At 41.1% G+C, this 22,566-nt stretch overlaps 1 protein-coding gene across 2 annotated transcripts in view; it reads right to left on the bottom strand.

The window, feature by feature from the left end:
* Nucleotides 1–22,566, bottom strand: part of CLINT1 (clathrin interactor 1) — a 67,391-nt gene that overhangs the window by 31,344 nt on the left and 13,481 nt on the right. For both annotated transcript variants that reach the window (XM_035105762.2, XM_035105764.2), the window contains exons 2-3: nucleotides 1,078–1,182; nucleotides 420–516 (exon numbers count right to left, since the gene is read on the bottom strand). In XM_035105762.2, coding sequence (XP_034961653.1) covers nucleotides 420–516; nucleotides 1,078–1,182 — 202 coding nt within the window. The remainder of the gene's footprint in view (nucleotides 1–419; nucleotides 517–1,077; nucleotides 1,183–22,566) is intronic.

Genomic DNA, 22,566 nt, shown 5'->3' with positions numbered 1-22,566 from the left:
AAATGAGGGTCTCACTAGTAGGCCAGTAAAAGGGTTATTTCCCAGTTTTAAAAGATCAAATTACAGACAAACCTCTATTCGGTATTTAAAGCAGTAATAAAAATAAAAATTGCTGGAAGGCATTCATTAAAGAGTCTTTGTAGAGAAAAACCAAGAAAATCACTGTTTTTCAACAGAGACTTCTTATCTAAAAACATAACACTGGAAAAATCAACTTGGTTAAAATCAAGCTTGTACTAACTGCACACAAAGGATCCAGAAACCTGTGAAATTTAGCATGGATATTATGTTAATGATAGCACAAAACTGAATTAATTACAATAGGGCACTGTTGTAAAATTAAAGCATTCAGTAAGTGCCATATTTAGAACAAAATTAAACCTTGAAGAAGCTCATAAAAAGTAATTTTATATACATACTTTATAAACTCTCCGCCAGTTCTTTTTGTTGTCTTTCAGCATTCGTGTCCAAAGCATGTTCATAAGTTCCGGAAACTGTTCATACATAAAGGTAGCCCTAAAAACAAAAGAAAGGCAAAAGGAGGAATTAGCTGTTTTCAGGAAAAGTCTGCTAGGCCTGCATTTGACAGCAGGTGGCAGACTTGCTCTAAATTAGAGTTTCATTCCCAAATACAGAGCTACCTACTGACATTTGTACAAAAGCATTTCATATATAGAATTACTCACTAGATTAGCAATGCCGATAAGGTCTCTCCCCCCCCCCAAACAACGGAAATAATGAAGAACTAGAAGTTCCTTGTTATCTTAGCCCATCATGCCATTCATTTGCCCTTCTTGAGAAAGCATTTATGAAGGAGCACCAACTTCCTAATTTTGTATTTCTAAAAAATGCTTTGCTAGACCCCTACCCGAAGGAAATCTTATCTCCTACAAGTTACAATGCTTCGTGAAAATAGGTTTTAATAAACAGTTGCTTGTGGCCATCATTCCGAGTACCATTAATACTGATCTCTCCATCTCATTTATTCTTCAGAAGTGGTGAAGCAGGAACAATTTTTACATGTATTTCTGCATAAAGATGTACCTTCCTTCACTGCTGAGTCAAATTATCACTTACTTGGCAATCTCTCCCATGAGTTGCCCTGAAGGTCCCCACGGATCATCGTTGGTTGCTTCTCGAACCTTAGACTCGATTTCTGAATAATTCATGACCACATTGGTGCTGCAAAAACAGAATTAAACACATGCATAAAGATTAGCATCAAAACTGAGAAACACATGAAAACTTAATAATGACACTAGTGGGTACCTTAATGAGATACCTCTACAGGGTGGGAAAGAACACATCTTTAGTGGAGAAGCTACCCCGAGGACACCGCAACACATTTAACTATCTTTAAGAAGGTTTTACTATTCCATTAGCCTTCCAGAATATAGCTTAGAGACTAAGGATTGCATTAGACTTGGAACCATTCCAATAAAAAATATGGCTTATGGACAAATTAAAAGTAAAGCTGAACCACTGAAGACTGGCCATTGTTACTTTGCTTGTACATATAAACACATGGATGCTACAGCTATTTACCACACATCTAGAACTGAATCAAATGAAACACCCCTATGATGAAAACTAAACAATAGGTCTTATTGTAGCAGCTGCCAACAAAATTAAAAGAACTGAAGTAGAGGCACCAAGTATCACAGCCTGAAAAAGGTGGGACAACATGGGCAAAATCCATACAAACTCCTGTCTTCACCTAAAGATGGTTTTAAATATCATCTACAAGGATTAATAAGGGACCCAGGTGGTGCTGTGGGATAAACCACAGTCTAGGGCTTGCTGATCAGAAGGTCGGCGGTTCGAATCCCTGCAACGGGGTGAGCTCCCATTGCTCAGTCCCAGCTCCTGCCCACCTAGCAGTTCGAAAGCACATCAAAGTGCAGGAAGGTAAACGGCGCTTCAGTGCGCTGCTCTGGTTCGCCAGAAGCAGCTTTGTCATGCTGGCCACATGACCCGGAGGCTGTCTGCGGACAAACGCCGGCTCCCTCGGCCTATAGAGGAGATGAGCGCCGCAACCCCAGAGTCGGACACGACTGGACCTGATGGTCAGGAGCCCCTTTACCTTTTTACAAGGATTAATAAATGAATGCAGGAACCAAAAATGAAAGGTTTAGTATCAACTACATTTAGTACCTTATGGCCAATACTAGGCCTTTTATTTTTCTTGTATTTCCACATAAACCCTTTTAAAGAGAAGACTTGGCTAATTAGTATGCCTTTAAAATTTGCAAACACACATTCGTCCCCATAGAATATTATGCTCCACAGAGTAGGCAACTAGGAGAATGAAAGGGAGAGATTTGCCACATGAGGATTTCAAAATGAGGGTCACTTTGGAGCCGCTGAGTCTGAAATAAGAGACATCACCCAACTCGGGAAGGAAGAAAACGAGCACATTTATTTCTCTATGCTAAAAACTGCCAAACTGGCAAGAAACTGAGATGTACTTTCAGATACAGCCTTGCTACTGGGAAAGTGGCAATATTTTTTCCATTTACATTGCACACAGGAATGCATGTACTGTTGTATATAATATGCTTTCCCTAGTCCTCTTTAAGCTTCTTCATATATAATGTGCCCTTTACAGACACGTGTGATGGACAAGGGGAAAGAGACTCTGCAGAGTATACAGCTATTTATACTATGATATGAAAAAATATGCTGAAGAGAGCTCTCATGGATTCTCCTATCCAGAGGCACAGGCTTCAATGAAGCACCACCAGTGTCCAAAGAAATTGCTACGCTATATTTAAGAACCTTTTGCTACTGATCTTGAAATTTCAGATGATGCAGGGTATATCTAGAAGACCTTAGCAATTACTGGCCAGTCTCCAAGTTTTCAGTCCTGCAAAGTTTTCCATTCTTCAACTTATGATTTAGCAGGAAGTTGTGGCTCACTCCTTCAGACCCTCCTCCATCTATTTTAATAAAGCTTCAGGCTACTTTTGGGCCTGGATGGTATTTCTGGATTTTTCGGCAACTTTTGATACTAATGCTCCATTTTTATTTTGGGATCTGGTAGGCAGGCATCTCGCTGTGGTTTTAAATGAAGTCTTAAAACTATTTTCAGTGGACAAAATTTAAAATGAAATCCAAAATGGGAAAAGAACGCAAGGTGTGCATTAGAAGTGGCTTGGGCCAGTTTGTAGCAAGGGGTGCTCATGGAACTATCGCTGCTCCTGGATGCCTGGCATTATGGGGATGATATCAATTGCATTTGACACACCAGATGCCAACATGGAGAGTGAATCCAAACAGGATGGTGGGACAACTCCAGTGGCTCTGGGAAGAGATTATGAATATGTTAACGTTAGCTATGTTTGCTGGCAGAAAATGCTCCTAAGTTCACTTTTATGATCCTCGTGAACCACTTGATGCTGGCTGTGGGCCAGTAATAAGTTTTATTCAGGAACATCCAGTATCTAGTCAAGTCTCTTTCAGAAGAACAAGGTCCTTTTTACAGATATCCATGTCTTTATAGCTGGGGGTAAACTATTGCACTGTACTTCACATGGGATTGCCCTTGAATTTTTTTGTCTTCAAATTGTACCAAATGCTGTCCAATTCCTGGCAGTTGTAGGAAAATGCAATAATTAAACCGCAGCAGCAGCAGCAGCAGCAGCAGCAGCAGCAGCAGTTTCTATTCTATTGCAGGTAAGTTTCTATTCCTGCATCAAAGTACATTTTTAAACCTAGGAAGGGCTTCACAGCTTCTCAGCCCTGCACTGATTAGCGAATGTATGTTGCTCTGCCAGTACTTCACATATCCCATGTTAAAACAAGCTAGGAATGTAATGGTTAGAGGAGGAGGAGGAGGAGGAGGAGAGTTTGGATTTGATATCCCACTTTATCACTACCTGAAGGAGTCTCAAAGCGGCTAACATTCTCCTTTCCCTTCCTCCCCCACAACAAACACTCTGTGAGGTGAGTGGGGCTGAGAGACTTCAGAGAAGTGTGACTAGCCCAAGGTCACCCAGCAGCTGCATATGGAGGAGCGGAGAAGCGAACCCGGTTCCCCAGTCTACCGCTCTTAACAAAATAGTTGCAGGACAGTATAGACAATTCACTTTGGTGATGGCATCAAGTTTACAGAAAACATTCCAAAGTGAAACCTGCCAACACGCCGTCGCCCCCAAACACACAGACACTAGGAAAAAATATGAGATATTTTTACTGCAGTGGTCTCTGTTGTTGTTGTTATTCTAGGACTGTTTTATTAGGATTGGTCTACTGATGTTTAAGACTTACTAATTTCCTGACACTATCATTTGGCTTAATTTTATTTTATTGGTATTTTAATATGCTTTGTAATTCTGGATTGCAATGATAAGCAGCAAAAGAACTTGATTTTTTAGAGAACTTAATAATTTTAACAGCCATAAATCCTTGAAGCCAAAAGCTAAAATTCAATTTTATCTATTCCATGCCTGAAGAACAGGTAACCTGCATGTTTGAATTAAGTCAGTCAACAAATGAAAACCATTATTTGCACCAGAATGTGTGTCAAAACAGATCTGTATGGCTGCAATTAGAACTATTTATTCTCTTTACTATCATCCCACCAAAGCACACAGTTCAAGGCTATGGTTCTGCATTCCCCTTTTAGTAGAGACGCATATTAACCTAATGCTATTTTTAATTCCCATTCATATGGAACTGGTTTTCAAGACAGGCATCTGAGGTTTTATAGCTTTCAGTGCACTAGTTTCTTTGTCCAATGTAAGGAATACCTGTGGATCAAATGGGAAAGGTTCTGTTTTTACAACCTTCCCCAAGCTCTTGTTTGAAGGGCTGGAGGAAAAGACTAAGATGAAGTGTTTCCTACATTTTTCTAGGTTAAATGCTCAAGATTTTCTAGGTTAAATGCTCAAGATATGCAGGAAAGAAAAGCCACAAACATCCATTAACATGCACCCATATCAGTTCAGTTAGGAGTGATTAAAAAGTTCAGGAGTAAAGCAATCTGTGAGGAAGTTAAAAGAGCAGATTGGGGAAATTTAGAACAACACACAACCTAACTACTAGTTATAAACAGCACTAAGTAAGGCAGCACACTCTATCTCTGAATCCATCCTGCTATAAAAATATTATTCCCAGCAAAACAGGGAAAAGTACTAATAACCCCTCAAAAGAGATGTAGCATTCCAGAACAAAATCTTCAGCCGCATTTCATTCAGCACCAAACGTAAACCGAGGGGCGGGGGGGGGGGAGGTTGTGTAGTTTGGCTATGTTCCAGGTCATTTAAAAATAACTATTTCAAAAAAGGTGGAAATCTAGTTTTATTCTTCCTTTCCCATGTTTTCTATGGCCCTCAATCCATGCCCTACCCATGATGCCTGTGACCTTTAGAGCAGCTTTTTTTTTTAACTTCCAGATGTGAGGGGGGAAAGTGACTGGTTTGATTGCCAAGACTTCCTGTGATTGATATAAATTTGATATCTGAGGACACTTTCAGACACCAGGGGGGAGGGCCTCTCTGGTTAGTTTATCCTGGGCCTCTTCCAAGGAATCTTGCTGGACTTCATAGAGAGAATTCTTTGCAATGGGCTACACAATAGCTGGATTGACAAATGGACTGAGCACGTTATGCTTAAAGCCTGCTATAATCCAAGGCACTGTCTGGCAGGGACCAGCCTGTTATTTTAAAACCTGAGCAATTAGAATATTTGTCACGAACCATTAAAAAAAAGTCCACATTAATAAAACTAGATGAAACTCACTTCTAACCCCATTACTGTTTCGGCAAAATCAATATGGTATGTAGCTATAAAAGAAAGCAGAAGTTTAAGATAGGTTTAATCCTTATTTTCAGCTTCTTCTTTTGTGAGACCTACATGAAATGGGTTCTGTAAAACCAGGAGCAGCTGGCGAATTAGTTACCCAGAATGTGTATGCTACTCTTGAATCTCCTTTGCCTGCTTCTGTGTAATATATGAAAAAGCTGACAAGACCACAAAGATAATTTGTGCCAAGTTTATGAATAGAACACTGGTAAACAAGAGCGCCCTGCTGTTTAGTTGAAAACCTGCAAAGCAGAGTAGCTAATTTGGAGTAACCAACCTACCGGTAATTCAAACATCAGTATTTAAAGTAAGAGTATTTTATTTATTTATTTACTGGATTTATATCCCAGTCTTCCTCTCGAAGAAGCCCCAGGCAGCCCAGTATCCCAGAGTCACATATAAATTTTCCATCAAAGCCCCTTGATTCATGTGCTATGAATGTCTAGTTCTTGCCAGCTTGGGTGGCTATCTAATATTTCATAGAATCACAGTTGGAAGGGACCCTGAGGGTCATCTCTTCCAACTCTCTGCAATGCAGGAATCTCAACTAGATAATACATGACAGGTGGCCATCCAATGTCTGCATAGATGCCTCCAAAGGAGGAGAGTCCACCACCTCTCATGGGAGTTGGTTCCACTGTGGAACAGCTCATACGGTCAAAGTTCTTTCTGATGTTTAGTCAGAATCTCCTTCCTTGTAACTAGAATCCACTGGTTCAGTGTCCTACTCTCCGGAGCAGGAGAAAACAGACCTGCCGCATCCTCCATGCAACAGCTCTTTAGGTCAGTGTTTCCCAACCTTGTGCCTCCAGATGTTTTTGGATTACAATTCCCATAATTCCTGACCACTGGTCTTGCTAGCTAGGGATGGTGGGAGTTGTAGTCCAAAAACATCTGGAGGTACAAGGTTGGGAAACACTGCTTTAGGTATGTGAATATGACTATCATATCCCCTCTCAAGTCTACTCTTAGTCTGAAGATCATTTATATCATATAAACATCTTCCCATTAAGTGTTCTCTTCCTTTCAGAAAAATAGGATTATATTCAACATGACTAAGGTAGGTTGGTTAATTTCAATGGGTCCACTGAGTAAAAGTTGATTACTACCTATAGCAGTAATAGCGAACCTTTTAGAGCCAGAGTGCCCAAATTGCAACCCAAAACCCACTTATTTATCGCAAAGTGCCAACAAGGCAATTTAACCTGTATATCTCATTTTTTCTGTTTGTTTCACGTTTCTTCTTTATGACTGCTGCTGTAATAAATAATCCTTCATAAAAGTGATTGCACTACATTCTTCATTAAATTATCTTTCCAATGATATCTAATTTTATTGTTTAACTCAGTGCTTTTTGCCTTAAAAAAGTTTAGGGGTACTCTCATTTTGACTCAAGAAAATCACCACCGGGGGGGGGGGGGGGAATAAATACAGTCATACCTCATGTTACGTCTGCTGCGGGTTTTGTCTTTTCAGGTTACGGACGCGCCAAACCCAGAAGTCCTGGAACGGGTTATGTCTGGGTTCAGCGCACGTGCAGAAGCGCTAAATCGCATCATGCATGTGTGCAGATGCGGCACTTCAGGATGCGGCCTTTTCATGTTGCAAACGGGCCTCCGGAACGGATCCCGTTCGCAACCAGAGGTACCACTGTACAGTGGTACCTCAGTTTTCGAACAGCTTAGTTCTCGAACTACTTGGAACCTGAACACTTCAAACCCAGAAAACAGTGTTCCGGTTTTGGAACTTTTTTTGGAAGCTGAACGTGCACTGTTCTGAGTATAACTTCCGTTTTGAGCGCCGTTTTGAGCGCCGTTTTCCTAGTGAGGGAAGGCTGGCTGGGCGGCAAATGAGCAGGCAAGGGATGCCGCCGCCACCCCCCACCTGCTCCTGCTTGCAGGCAAGTAGGAGTGGGATCAGGCTGCTCCACTAGGCAGTGTTGCTGCTTGCATGGGAATAGGAGCTAGATCAGGGCTGCTCAGCTGGGGAGGTGCAGGCTCCGTCAAACTTTCCAGTGAGGGGTTCGTGGCTGCACTCCCCTCAAGGAACCCCCCCATTTCCGCATCAGATCCTCTGCAACCCCGTGAAGGCAGCCAGGCTGAATAGTTGCTGGGGTTGGGGAAGGTGGAGGCAGCCCGGAAGCTGCATCAGAGCCCCTGCACCACCTAAGGCAGCCAGGCGCTCCTCAGCTGAGCTGCCTGCTCCTGCTCCTAATTGCGTGCAAGCAGGAATGGTGGCGGGGATCTCTCAGTCCGGAGCCTCCACTCCACTTCTGAGAGATCCCCACCTCCACTGCTGCTTGTACACGAGCCCTCCTCTCCTCCCCCCCCCCCAGCACAGAAGCTGCAGCCCTGCTGGGGTGACAGTGTGTGTGCCCACAGAAAGGGCTCTGAGTGCCCTCTCTGGCACGTGTGCCACAGGTTTGTCACCACTGACCTAAGAGTTGCCATACATTTGTCTGTCTGTCTGTCTCTCTCTCTCTGTGTGTGTGTGTGTGTAGAGTGTGTGTGTGTGTATACTCCATACATATACATATACACATATGCACACATACCTTCCTAATCTTCATGATTTCTGACCTGATCATAGCAGCCTCATGACTGAGGGACATGTATTATTATAAATGCAAAATATGCACAGTCCTCAAAGCTCCCAGTGGGTCAATCATGTGGTTTGCTAAAGGTACCTCTAGGCTTCTCTGAGGCAGCTTGACAGAACTTCTACAACACTCTCAAAACAAACACCCAAGTGGAATGGAGCCCATAGCTGAAAACAATTACATTAATGCAGGGGAAATGATATCAGGTTTTTTTTTTTTAGTTTCCAGCAAAAACAACAACTCTGGGCAGAAAGTTTCAAACACTGTGAGGTAAAAGTTTGACAATGAAGCCTGAGCGTATACAATGTTCTGGGTAATAGGGCTTCCCCTGAAGACTCATGTAAGTGTATGGAGTTTCTCTTCAAGTGTGTGCATACTCCACATTTAGGATTTGGATAGGGAAGGCTCTTTTAAAGAATGATCTCAACTGTCGAAGTGCACTTGAGGCAAGCCTCTCTCAACACGCATGTGAATACAAATACTGTATAATCCAATCACTTTAAAGGACAATGTCCTTAAGACGGTTTTTTAAAAAAATTCCATATAAACAAACAAACAAAGCTCATTTATCCAGAGTTGCCCTCCTATTAATGGAAGGGCTCTCTTTATTTGTGCTAGGACTCTGCTCCAGCAGAGGTCAAACCCAACCTACTGTTCCAGAGAATCCCCATTCTCTCTGGGGAAGCTCTGGAGAGCACACAGATTAAGAATGTGCTGGGTGAAAATCCTTTCCCTCCAGCAGAGTATCGTGTAAATTTGTCAGAATCCAATCCACTGTCTCTTTAAAAATAACCTCTGAAGCAGTCAGGGAAACAAGCAGCGGAAGTGGGAAGCATGGTTACAGTTAAGTTTTTTATTGTACCATGTATACAAAAAAGCAATTGTGGTATTGTGCATGCATGAAAAATATAGACAACAAGTATATGAAATCTGCAATGAAATATTATTGATTCTGAAGTGTCTGATATTTGCTCAAATCTTGTTCATCCATGTGCAAAATAAATATATAGTTTAACCCTCATTGCATCCAAGCAGCATCCAAACTTGTACAATGTTCCCCAAATCTTGTTCTGTCAGCTCAGAGTGACTGTCATAAATCTAGTGGAAATCTTGAAACTGAGGCTGTAATCCTAAACACGTGTCTCTAGTTCAGAAGCAAGTCTCATTGAACACAGTGACTACAGCACAGTCATTTTTTGTTAGTCTTCATTCTTTTTATAAAAAGGCTGCATGAAGAATTGACAGCTTCTGGAATATATTTTGCATATCTTTTGCTACCTTGGATTGTAGGCAACATTTATAGTTGAAGTGTGTGCTTATATTTCAGGATTTTCGGGTTTGTTGTACTATGAGTTGCAAATGCTGAACACTATAAAGAGAAAATTGTAGTTGCTATTTCACTCATCTATTGTATGAATTAGTACATGAGTCAACCAAAATAGCAGGGAGGAGAAAACATGCATGTTTTGCAATATTAAGATAACATTTGCAATGAAAGGCTGAGTGCCTCATGTTTCCCCGAGAACCACTTTCCACCCTTTAATACTTTGGTTATTAAAACTCTTCAAACACAGAAGTTGCATTTTTAACAGGTAGAGTACATAAAACATGCTACAGAATTTTCTGTTTTAAATCAAAATCAGGTGGGTGTTTTTGTTTTGTTTTTTGCACTTAGTTTTCATCCATTCAGTTTGATACAGTAACATAGTAGAAGGTTGATGTTATACACAGATGATAATATCATGACAACTATATTCAAAGCACATCAAACTCTATCACAAAGGCAATTTCTGTGGCAATGTTATTTTAAAAATGCACTCTATGCAGAGGTGGGCAAAAGGCAGATCAGGATCTAGGATCTCCTAACAAACCTCAGGGTGATTAGAAGCAGACCAAGGATTTCCATTTCCCAAATATTTTAACAAGGGTAAACGACTCTCACTGCCCCCATTATACAGTGGTGCCTCGCTAGACGAATTCAATTCGTTCCACGGGTCAATTCGTATAACGAAAAATTCGTCTAGCGAATCCCATAGGAACACATTAATTGAATTTCAATGCATTCCTATGGGAAACAGCGATTCGCTAGACAAATTTTTCATAAAACAAATTCATCTAGCGAGGCAACCTCCGCTAGAAAAATCTCTTCCTTAAGCGAAAAATTGTCTTACAGGGCATTCATCTATCGAGGCACCACTGTACTTCTAACATGAAGAGAGAGAGAGACTGTGTGTGTTTGAAAGAGAGAGATTTTGTGTGGAAGACTGAGCTCAGTTCAAATTTGGTACTCAAAATACAAATTCATAGACTCAGAATTTTTTAATTCTAAGTAATGTTGTCTAACTGGCCCAGTTGGTGGATCTCTCTGTTCTATTAAAAAACAAAGTGGATGCAGCAAGCCTGAAATAAGCCTGAAATCTACCCTCCTTTGCTCTATGTATACACATACATTTTTATTTTTGGTTGTGTAATGTATAGCTGCATGGGGTGAAAAAGGGTATATCCCTACAGTATTTTAAAAACATTTAATGGCTTAAAGTTTATCCTTCTTACAGGGATAAGAAAACCTGATTTTAGATGGTCTATCCCAGCCATGGACTAGTTTACATGCATGGATGGTGTTGCTATCCTCCCACCCAAGTTCTTCTGAATTAGCTGTGTCTGTCAATAAGAGTCTTATTATAAGCAGTTTTCCAGAAATATTTTTTTATTTGCTATAAAAATAACTTATGTAATGCTTCTCCAGCTGAGCCTGAAATGTCTTCAACAGAGCATTTAATCAGTAACACGAGAAACTTGGGCTCAAGAACCCCAGCACTGTTCATAAGCCACTAGAGGCCAGCAAACCATGTGAGAAACATTAACATTGACAAAGAAGGAAAGTTGTGTAGTTTAGCTGTATTCCATCTCCTATGAACTGATTGCCATGGCACCACTTCTGCCAGAGAGTAAGAACAAATTCGCCAGTCTCTCAAAAATTTAAGATGTTCACATTGCACTTTCCAGGGAAGCTCACACCCAAAAGATTACACATACAAATTAAGGCTGCAAACCAATAAATAAGATCATTAAAGGTGTCAGGAACCATTTCTAACAAAATATATTCACAAAACAGCAGATACACAAACAGGTACAGATACATTTCTGCTTCATTTCTTTTAAAATAATGAAGGAGTGTGTTTGCATGCATGTTAAGACTAACAAAACCAGAAAAAAAACACCATGGCCCAGAAGCATTTTCACTGGATGGTAAAATCTATGTCTTCCATCTGCATTCATATTTTTTATTTAACTTTGAGACACAATGACATCATGGGGGCATCATCAATGTGTCTGCTGCATTCACGTGTAAAGCATGCACGTGTTTAATCAGAGAGAGGCATAAGCCCTCTCATATCTTATCTTCCTGCACCTGGTTGCTCCAGGAACTTCTCTCTCTTTCTGGCATCACTAGTGAAGTGAGCTGATCTGATCTGGGGACTGTGACAAGCAGCTAGAGAGCAGCGGTCTTCAATGCCATATGCTATGACGACTGTTCAACTGGCCTTTGGAAAGGAAACCTAGCACTACTGCAAGGAAGATCATCACCCTTCTTCTTCAGGTTCAAGCTGCTGTTTCTAAGGGACTTAGTAGTCCAGCTGCAACAAGAAACCCTTACTACCATCCCGGCTCTAAGTATGGAACTTGTCAGCAGTTCCTCACACACGTAGTGGGGCTGCCAATGTCCTCCAAATAACTCTGAAGCAAAACACAACTATAGCAAAGATCCACAGGCCTCTCCCCTATTCCAAATTTGATGTCTCATGAGAAGGAACATGATTAGAAAAAAAAGATAAAGGGCAGAGCCTGACCAAAAAAGGGAGGCAGAGAATGATCTCGTATGCACTTAACGCTTAGCCATGATTTGTTTAGCTTAACTACGGTTTATGGAACTATGGAATGTGCAAAACCAGTCCAGCAAAGCCATGTTTTGTTGTTAGCTTACAAATCATGGTTTGTTATTGCTGTGGTTTGGTGTTATGTCTAAAACCAGCAGTCTTGTTTAACTATTATTGTTCATTTGGCAACTGCATCCCAGATACTACAAAGACATAAGGCAAGAGCAACCGGAAAACCACCCAAACTCTGGAAAAACAAGACACAGTGGTGTTTCCATGGTTAAAACAAAGCATAGTTTTATTTTTATGTTTACACTGCAGCCACTGAGTTTCTTCTTGTGTTTCTGCTGTGTAGGAATTGTATAGAGGAATAAAAACCAAATAAAGTGCATAAGTGTGAACTCGCCCTTCAGCAACACCGAGAAGCCTGCAACTTGATTTTTAACGTTATTCCTAAATCTTCAAAATTGCTTCCTAGTAAGCGTGCTGTGAAACATTTCTCCATCTGCTTGCTACCAAGCCAAGAAATACCAGACCATTCTACAAGTACCAAAACACCAACAATTATCTCTTCTAACCAACAATGCCAATTTCACCCCAGCACTGTAAGAATCAGGTTTTTTTTATTTCCATCTTTGGAAGTGAAGGTTCAATAATTTATGTGGCAGATGTGCAAGACAAACTGAAATGAAATAGATAAGCCAAGAAAAACATCCTGATGTCTACAACTGAGTTATGGCTTGGGGGAGGAAGGAACTATAAAAGCTATTTCCTGCTCCTCACAACTTTTTGTGATTTAAAAAAAAGTACCAAGAAAACAAGAAAGCCCATTATTCAGAACCCCTCTTTCTAAGCTTTCAGAACAGCTGAAAACTGAGATCATAGGTTTCATTCTGGTCTCAGCCCACAGCGCTAGAAACTCTTCGTTGTTAATGAAGAGCTTCCCTTTCAAGCTGAGTGTTCAGGTTATGAAACCAGTCTCTCAGAGCTTCCACATTTATCAGAATGGTTTAGAGAAGTTTGAAAGATTAAATATGAAGGTGAGGTCTTTTAGATAGCCCTTTGATTAAAGCTATTATTTTTTTGGCAGAGCTCTTTAAAGGCCACAAAGGGCTTGCTTCCTGTATTGTAAGGGAGGAAGTTGCCTCCTGCTGGTAAGGTTTTAAAAGTTATTTGGCAGAGGGGAAAAATCCCATCAGATTGATCTTTCCTATCCATTGTAGGTCATTTTTACCAATGAATAGAGAATGAACATAGGACAAGAATGTGAACTTTGTCCTTTTAGCACTTTAGCTCCTTTAATTCTTTGCCTTTCAAGCCTGTATCTTCTCATTCACTGTTTTTGTCACTTTAACCTTAAGTACACCATGAATTATGTTTCAAGGTGTATTCTTGTGGAGCATTCTGCATCAGGTGAACTAACAATTTTTTTAAAAAAGCAAGAGATCCTGTGGCACCTCAGAGACTAAGTGATTCATTGCAGCAGAACCTTTTCATAGCCAAGGGCCCACACCGAGTCTGTAGTAACTTGCAAGAAAGTGGGGCACTGGGTTTTAAAGCATACACTTCACATTGCTGGCCTAGTGAAGGGGTTCTGATCAGGTAGGCTGTACCCTGTCTATGTGTCCTTTGCAATGTGTACTCAGCAATTTAAGAGAGGGAGGGAAGACCCCAAAGTAAGCCTATGCACTGAGGAAAGCTGAATTCTGCAACTGAATTAAATTACAGAAATTCAGCCTTTTAAAAAATCCAGCCATGAGAATGCCAAGGAGCCACAAATAACACTGAAGCTCCACCCGCTGAGCTTGTGTTATGTCTTTCTGTGTGGCCCAAAGACTATAGAAGATAACAATCATATCTTCTATTTTGGATTTGTACAGACAACATTATCACAGTAACATTTGTTTCTTCATTGTACAATAAATGCAAGACTAAAGCTAGCAACAGAATGGGAAACCATGCTTTCCTTCTATGCGAAGAAGCCAGGACGAACCATCCTTCAGGGGAAGATCAAGTGTCTACTCTCAAACTTAAATTAAAGCACAATTCTTCATTATGTCAAAATTCAGGAAAATTGGGGCCTTCTAAAACTATGTTTAGCAAAAACAAGCAAACATAAAACAATACAGTGATACCTCGACATCTGAACGACTCGACTTCCGAAGTCAACAAACCCGGAAGTATTTTTGCTGTGCGTGCGTTCTGCGCCTGCGCAGAAGCGGGGCGCACAGTTGGCGCAGGCGCAGAACGGGTGCTTCAACAACCGAACACTTTGACTTACGAAGAGCGCCGTGGAACGGTACCACTGTAGTATGATCTAGCTGGAACTCTGAACAGTAGTGTGCCTGTTATAGGATGAGGATATAATGCAACTCCCCCCCCCCGTCTCACTTCTAGTAATGCTAACAAAGCGCTATACATTAAGTGTCTTGAACTCCATACCCTAACTGCATTATATTTACAGAAAGGTAGGAGACCCAGAAACATGTGTTTGACAAAAAAGAATCTGGCATGAACACTTTTACAAAGTTTGCTACTCCACCCAAAAACGTACAGTAAGGTGTACCTCATCTTCATACAATGTTGTTCAATGGACAATCTTAAATGATGGCCTTTTGATGCCTGGTAATGAGCTCCCTTGGTAGGGTTCCATTAGAGATTACACCAAGCTTTGCTAAGGAGATCAAGACCATGTGATTAAGTCCTACTGCCGGATTACTAGTAACAGAGCATGCCAAAGAAAGTTATGAAAGTAAAAATATTGGGGAGGGATAATATTAGCTGAATGATTAAAATACAGGAGACATCGCTTTACAACACCAGCAGTTCCAGCCTTTGGAGGTAGAGAGCGAGAGAGTAAAAAACAATTCCAAAACCTTGAGCATCACAGGAATTGACTTTTAAAGTTAACTCAATCTGTTGAGCTAGTGGGTGGGGAATTTAGAGCTGAATTTCACAACACTGTTAAAGTTCATTGTAAATTTGCAACACTTCAATGCTTATGAAATCAACTATACATTAATCCTTCTTACCTAAAGCACTGGTACGGCTCCTAACCAGATTAAATTTGAGCAAGGCATTAGCATCAGACATTTTTCAATACCATTATGTTCCCACTTCTGACCAGAACAGAAATTTCAAAGGGTGGCTTTTATGTGTGAATGTTCTTATTCACCAAAGACTGCCCCTTCAGACAGGACTTCATTTTATTTAGCACCCATGTTAGTTTCCAGGCAGTTGTTCGAAACTCCCATTGTTCTAGAGCATTCTGCGAGAGGGAATTTCATTAATGTGAGAGCAGTTTCTGAGCTCTATGCCCATAACCTAGGTTTAAGGTGCCATTTAGTTCCTGGCATTCATATCTGTTTCTAACACTGTTTCCAGGGTAGTTATCCTAGTATTTGGAAGCTGCATAATCCTCACATAACTTCCTGAACAGTGAAATTTTTAAATCAAGTACAGTACTATTAAAAACTCAAGTGCAGCTAGTTCTCTTCCATAGTCTGTATGTCTGCTCTGGAAATTCTCCAACATCCTGCCATGTGAATATCAACCCCCCCCCCCCAAAAAAAAACACCAATAGCATAGGGATCACCACACATAAACCATAAGAACCAAAATAAAGATACAGAAAAGAATAAAAGCAACAACCCCCCTAAGTAATACCCCAACCCAAGGAGAGTAGTTCCACCGTTTGGGGTTTCTATAGCCCTCTATAGCCCTCTCCTGGGCCACCAATTCCACAGTGGCAGAACTACCAAGAAAGCCTCTTCTTGCTGATCTTAATACCAGAGAAGGTTGGTAGGAATGGAGATGCTCTTCCATTGGCAGGGGTTGTAATCCAGTCCCCCTTCTTTTTAAGTCTCGAAGTATACAGAACAGGCATCCATTTGGTTTCAAAAATAACTACTCAAACTAGCCTTAGAAATTTTTTAAAAAGTGTCACTGAGAATTACTACCCAAGAGCAATCATCAACTAAATATACAGCTCTTTATTTCCTTTTTTTTACTTCTAAAAATTGGTAACACAATTCTAGACAAGGGATGTATGTTGTAAACTGCATACTAATATCTTGGCATAAAACTGTACACCAACATCATATTTTTCATGATCAACATTAAAATTTTATCTACAAGAGCCATCAGATTCTTCTGGCTCTGCCTATTATGGAAACAGGTACATAGAGTTGGAAGAGAACACAAGGGCCATCCGGTCCAACCCCCTGCCAAGCAAGAAACACCATCAAAGCATTCCTGACAGATATCTGTCAAGCCTCCACTTAAAGACCTCCAAAAAAGGAGACTCTACCACACTCCTTGGTAGCAAATTCCACTGCCGAACAGCTCTTACTGTCAGGAAGCTCTTCCTAATGTTTAGGTGGAATCTTCTTTCTTGTAGCTTGAATCCATTGCTCCGTGTCCACTTCTCTGGAGCAGCAGAAAACAACCTTTCTCTCTCCTCTATATGACATCCTTTTATATATTTGAACATGGCTATCATATCACCCCTTAACCTTCTAAGTTCCAGGCTAAGCATACCCAGCTCCCTAAGCCGTTCCTCTTAAGGCATCGTTTCCAGGCCTTTGACCATTTTGGTTGCCCTCTTCTGGACACGTTCCAGCTTGTCAGTATCCTTCTTGAACTGTGGTGCCCAGAACTGGACACAGTACTCCAGGTGAGGTCTGACCAGAGCAGAATACAGTGGTACTATTATTACTATAGCCTGGCGTGCTATGGTCCATGGGGTCACAAAGGGTCGGACACGACTAAACAACAACAACAACATTACTTCCCTTGATCTAGATGCTATACTCCTATCATTCAAACGTAGGAGAACTCCTGAAATTCTTGCCAAATGACACTTAATAACTAGAGCTTCTTACGCTATTATGATGACCGTAATTTAGCTTTTCCACTCTCCAATCTAATTAAGGATAAAGAGACTGTTAACGTAAGAGAGAGACATGGCAAACCGCTTGAAATACTTGCTTTAAATATGAAAAGCCGAATTATAATTGGCAAGTGTAAGCTCTTTTTTGTAGGGCCCAAGGTTAAAATTAAAGTCTTCTAGCTTTTATTAAAGGTAACACGTTATTTGCTTCCCAGAGTAGAATCTATGAAATGGATCCTAAGTTCCTGCGAATGGGATACTACTTCTGGTTGTGAGCTGGGAGAGTGACTAGGATTTCACCTACAGTCATACCTCATGTTGCATCCACTTCAGGTTACGTCTTTTCAAGTTGCGTCCCATGGGAAACCGAAAGTACTGGAACGGGTACTTCCGGGTTTCGCCGCTTGCGCATGCGCAGAAGCACTAAATTGTGTCGCGCATGTGCATAGATGTGGCGCTTCTGGATGCGGACGCTTTGAGTTGCAGACGTGCCTTTGGGACGGATTACGTCTGCAACTCGAGGTTCCACTGCATTCCCCTTTTCACCATCAGCTCCCTGTGCCCTCCAAAAATCAGATTTGGGGGGTTGGGAACCACCCAGAACAACAAAGCAAATGACAGTGGGGGCTGCAAAAGAAGAAGGGGGAAATCACTGTACATTACCTTCCACCCCCTTCTGCAGTGGGGACCTTCACTCGACTGTGTTTCCAAAAAGGGAAACACAACAAAGGGAAATGCTTCTGCTATCAACTACTACCAGCAACTGCAGGTGATACAGCACATCCTTAATCAGAACGATCCAGGGTGCTGACTCGTCCTAAATTTATTCATTCTTCAGTAACCATTTTGGCTCTGGTGTGTAAAAGCAGCCTATAGTAGCTAGGTAAAGGTAAAGGGACCCCTGACCATTACGTCCAGTCGCAGACGACTCTGGTTGTGTTCATCTCGCTTTACTGGCTGAGGGAGCCGGCATCCAGCTTCCGGGTCATGTGGCCAGCATGACAAAGCCGCTTCTGGTGAACCAGAGCAGCGCACGGAAACGCCGCTTACCTACCCGCCGGAATGGTACCTATTTATCTACTTGCACTTTGATGTGCTTTCGAACTACTAGGTTGGCAGGAGCAGGGACTGAACAATGGGAGCTCACTCCGTCATGGGGATTCAAACCTCCAACCTTCTGATCGGCAAGCCCTAGTCTTTGTGGTTTAGACCACAGCACCACCCACACCCCTATAGTAGCTAAGGACCCATCTTTTAACAGGATGCAGAGTTTTGGGCAATTCTCCAAGCCAGGGATGGGAACCTCCGGTCCATGGCACTAATAATGTCCACCAGGCCTCTTAATTTGGGCTGCAAGACATTTTTGTGCAAACTACAGCCACCTTTCAATCACCTGATGTTATACAATGTCAAGGACAGAGATCTATTACTGATGTAAGAACTAAGTGCTAAAATCAGAGCTAAGGGATCTCTTATCTCCAATCTTAGTGCTAAGTGCCACAGTGCTAAGGCAGGAGATAAACCTCTGTCTGTTCTCAGCATTTCTCTTCTCTCTGACCACAGCACTAAGATGAGAGGTGCTTGGTAAAAGGCAGAAGCAGAGGTTTATCTCCAGTCAAAGCACTGTCAAGAGTGCAGCACTAAGATAAAAAATGAGCCTGTGCCTGCTCCCATGTTGAAATTTGAATCATCTGACATCACAGAACATCAGGTGATGGAGAGTGGGCCAGTTTTAGATGCTACCCAATGGCCATTCTCTACCAGACTCCCTGCCTTTATATTCATTGAAGACATGTCCTCAGGCACAGCAAGGGGCAGGCCTGCTATTCTTAGCCGGATTCAGCCCTTCCTCCAAACATGGAAACTAGGGGTACAGAAATGCAAAGCTTTGCCCTGGATTACATTTCTTGGATATGTCTGGAGTACTGGTTTTTAATTTATCAGTTTTGGAAGTATATGCAATATAATCTTCCCTTCCTTCAATCTGTGGTATCTTTTGTGTACAGTCGTACCTTGGAAGTTGAACAGAATCCGTTCTAGAAGTCCATTCAACTTCCAAAGCCTGGCTTCTGATTGGCTGCTGCAAGCTCGTGTAACCAATCAGAAGCCCTGTTGGACATTGTTTCCAAAAGAATATTTCACTTCTGGTTTTCAATCGTTCAGGAGATGGAACGTTCTACTCCCAAGGCGTTCGGGAGCCGAGGTATGACTGTACTATATATTCTGATCTTTGAGATAAACTTTGCCTTCCTTTTTATTGTCCAAAAAAAGGTACTTACCTTGCTGCTATGGTAATAATTTCTATCTTACATCTTATTAATAATGCACTTTTTAATTTGTTAGTAAAAATTCTGTATTATAAAATGCTTACCAGAAAGCAGTGCAATGAGCTGTTCAGAGTAAATACAGGTTCACATTTGCTCTGCAGTAACTATACCAGTGGCTGCATTTTCAGGAAGTCATGAATTTCATTCCAAATCCTTTTATTATTTCAACTAGCTACAAATACAACTACCGGTAAGCCTGCTAAACAAGCCTCCATCAATAGGCATTTGCAAAGTTGTTTTCTTTAGGAGGCTACACCCTGCTTATCATCAGAACAATGTAAGTCTCCTCCTCTTTCAGATAGCATTTGTAAAACTGGTTGCACCAGCTGCTTAAACAACCACAAGAGTCCTAGAATGACAGCTTGTGACAGTTTCATTTGGCATGTTTTTCATTCAACAATCAACCAAGCAAATTCATGATAAAATAACCTACCAGATGGTAGCCTGGTTTTAGTGTAAGCTTGCCTAGCTTCCAAATTCTACATGTATCTAACCTTTTCAGCTAGACCCACTAGCTAGTCAATAAATTTTCAGTGTGATAAGATGAATTCAGTACACCTCTTATAACAGTAAACTTCTATATTGTGAAATCACTCCAACAGTTCTGCACAACAAATCGGAATCATAATAACCATTACTATATAAAAAGTCCTTGCCATTACAGCAACGTAACAGGCAATATATCCACTAGCAACTAGCCTCATTACATCAGCATCCTCCAAAAGGATGAAGAGGCAGGTCCTCTGGAAAGCTCTCCAGAACTATTCCATGCTCAGATATTTGGGGATGTTTTCAGGAAGTGGGGGAGCAGGAAACTCATGGATGCATTTATAGACATTTGCACATGATCACAGTTATCACTTATTTCTGGAAGATACTAGAAGAAGAAATAATTATCAGCATGATATATAATCAATATATACCAGGAAAAAAAAATACCCTGCATAGCATGTCTGGGGAGAATTGCTAGAGTTTCTTCCTTATCCAGCTGTTATTTCAACTTGTGTTGAACTTGAAGGAATGTTTCACTTTTAAATGCTCCTTTCATTCACCAACGTATTCATTAGTCAAATGAAGAAATACACTGACTAGTCAATCTCTCCCTTGCCTACAATGTGAAACATATTTTATGCTGTAAGATGGAACATAAGAACATAGCCATAATGTTGAAACACCCTCTAGGGTACTATGTGGTTTTAGGGCCATTCAGTTTTTTGGAAGTCCCAATGTACAGAGGACTCGTGAAGTAACATGAACAAAGAAATGTTAACCATTTGCCAGTACTGCACACTAATCTGAAAAAAAGGTTGAGGAAAACTTAAGACTCAAGTGATATATTAATAAGCCAGAGTAGCATAGCAAAGGAGGCGGAGGCTCTGAAATTAAAGATGAGTATTAACTTTCAGTAGAGTGGTTTCATGTGAAAATAAAGTCAAACTGTTTATTTCATAGGAACGTGGTATTTTACCAATTTTGAGTCAAAATATAAGATATAAAAAAGACTGGGTTTTAACAGCAAATTTGAAAATTGTTCTGCATGTTAAAGGTGTGTTGCTAAATTCCCTTTACTTCAATGATTACTTCAAGCAGATGGCCTTTAATGTCACCTCACACATACCGCCACAGTGGTTTTATGCTGTCCTGTTAGGCCATTACTATCAGCATCACCACTATTCTTACTCTCACCTGTCAAATTAAATGCGTGAAGTCCAGAGGCCTGGAACAGATGACTGGTTTCTTAAACGGGCCCCAAGCAAAAAGTGGAGGGATTTATTCTCCCCTTGATGTACGTAAGAAATGTTAAGGCAGTACAAAGCAATTCAGAGGCGTTCACTGTTGGTCACATAAAACCATCATCATGTAGTTACCAAAAACTACAGGGAGAAGCAGAGCATGAAAAATTCTACTCTCTCACCTCAATAATGAAGCTTATTCTTCAATAAAGGGCCAGGGAGAATTAATGCTACCCCTTTAACATCTTCACTTAAAGTGAACAAAGAGGCTCATGCTGCCACATACCAATTAATCTAAACTTAACAGTTAGTGCTTTTCACTAACTCCACAACCCATGCTGCCCTTTCATTTCAACTAATAGCCTTCATGAAGAAGTCAAACTATTTAGCTTTAATTTAGACAACTTCAGTGATTGCATAGAAGTTAACTGCTGAAAGGAAAAACAACCTTGATTAGAAATCAGAAAGTATGTTAGAAAGGTATGCTAGCAACGAGTCTGAGGCTAAATGCCTTACTTATGTACACTGCCTTGCTTACAATACACAGCAGAAGACCAGATGACTTGAAGGAATTAACAGTTTCCTGGTTCAGGAAAGTTTAACCATGGCTCTGACGCAACCTTAATGCCATGTGACCACCCAGTGAGTTCAATCTCTCTTTTTGTTGGTTATTCCCAGAACACTTAACAACAGGAATACATAACTTCTGAGTGCCAGATCCTTGACAAATCTGGTTCTGCCACTGGTCAGGGACAGGAGGTCAGCATTTGGCATATCACGATAAATAGTAGGAGGGCAGCATTCAGCTTAGTGGGTCACAAAAATGTCTGACTGATAGAACTAGATGATACGACTTCTTGAATGTATATTGATTAAGTGGTTTGCACAGCATTTTAAAACCAGCCACAAGCATTATGATCCTTCTATCTGATGAAGAAGAAGAAGAGGAGTTTGGATTTGATATCCCGCTTTATCACTACCCGAAGGTGTCTCAAAGCGGCTAACAATCTCCTTTCCCCTCCTCCCCCACAACAGACACCCTGTGAGGTGGGTGGGGCTGAGAGACTTCAAAGAAGTGTGACTAGCCCAAGGTCACCCAGCAGCTGCATGTGGAGGAGCGGAGACGCGAACCCGGTTCCCCAGATTACGAGTCTACCGCTCTTAACCACTACACCACACTGGCTCTCTTGATAACCCCATATCAAGAGTTTCATAAACTAATGATCTTTCCTCAGACATCACCTTTTCCCAGATGATTATGTATTTCACCAGAAGGCATCAAAGGGTAGGTGTTCTAAAACTGACTATGCCCAGTCCCACTTTAAGAACAATT

This window comes from Zootoca vivipara, chromosome 2, assembly GCF_963506605.1.
Source record: "Zootoca vivipara chromosome 2, rZooViv1.1, whole genome shotgun sequence".
Taxonomy (NCBI): Eukaryota; Metazoa; Chordata; class Lepidosauria; order Squamata; family Lacertidae; genus Zootoca; species Zootoca vivipara.
The sequence above is the reverse complement of the archived record's forward strand: the minus strand, read 5'-3'. Positions and strand labels throughout refer to the sequence as shown.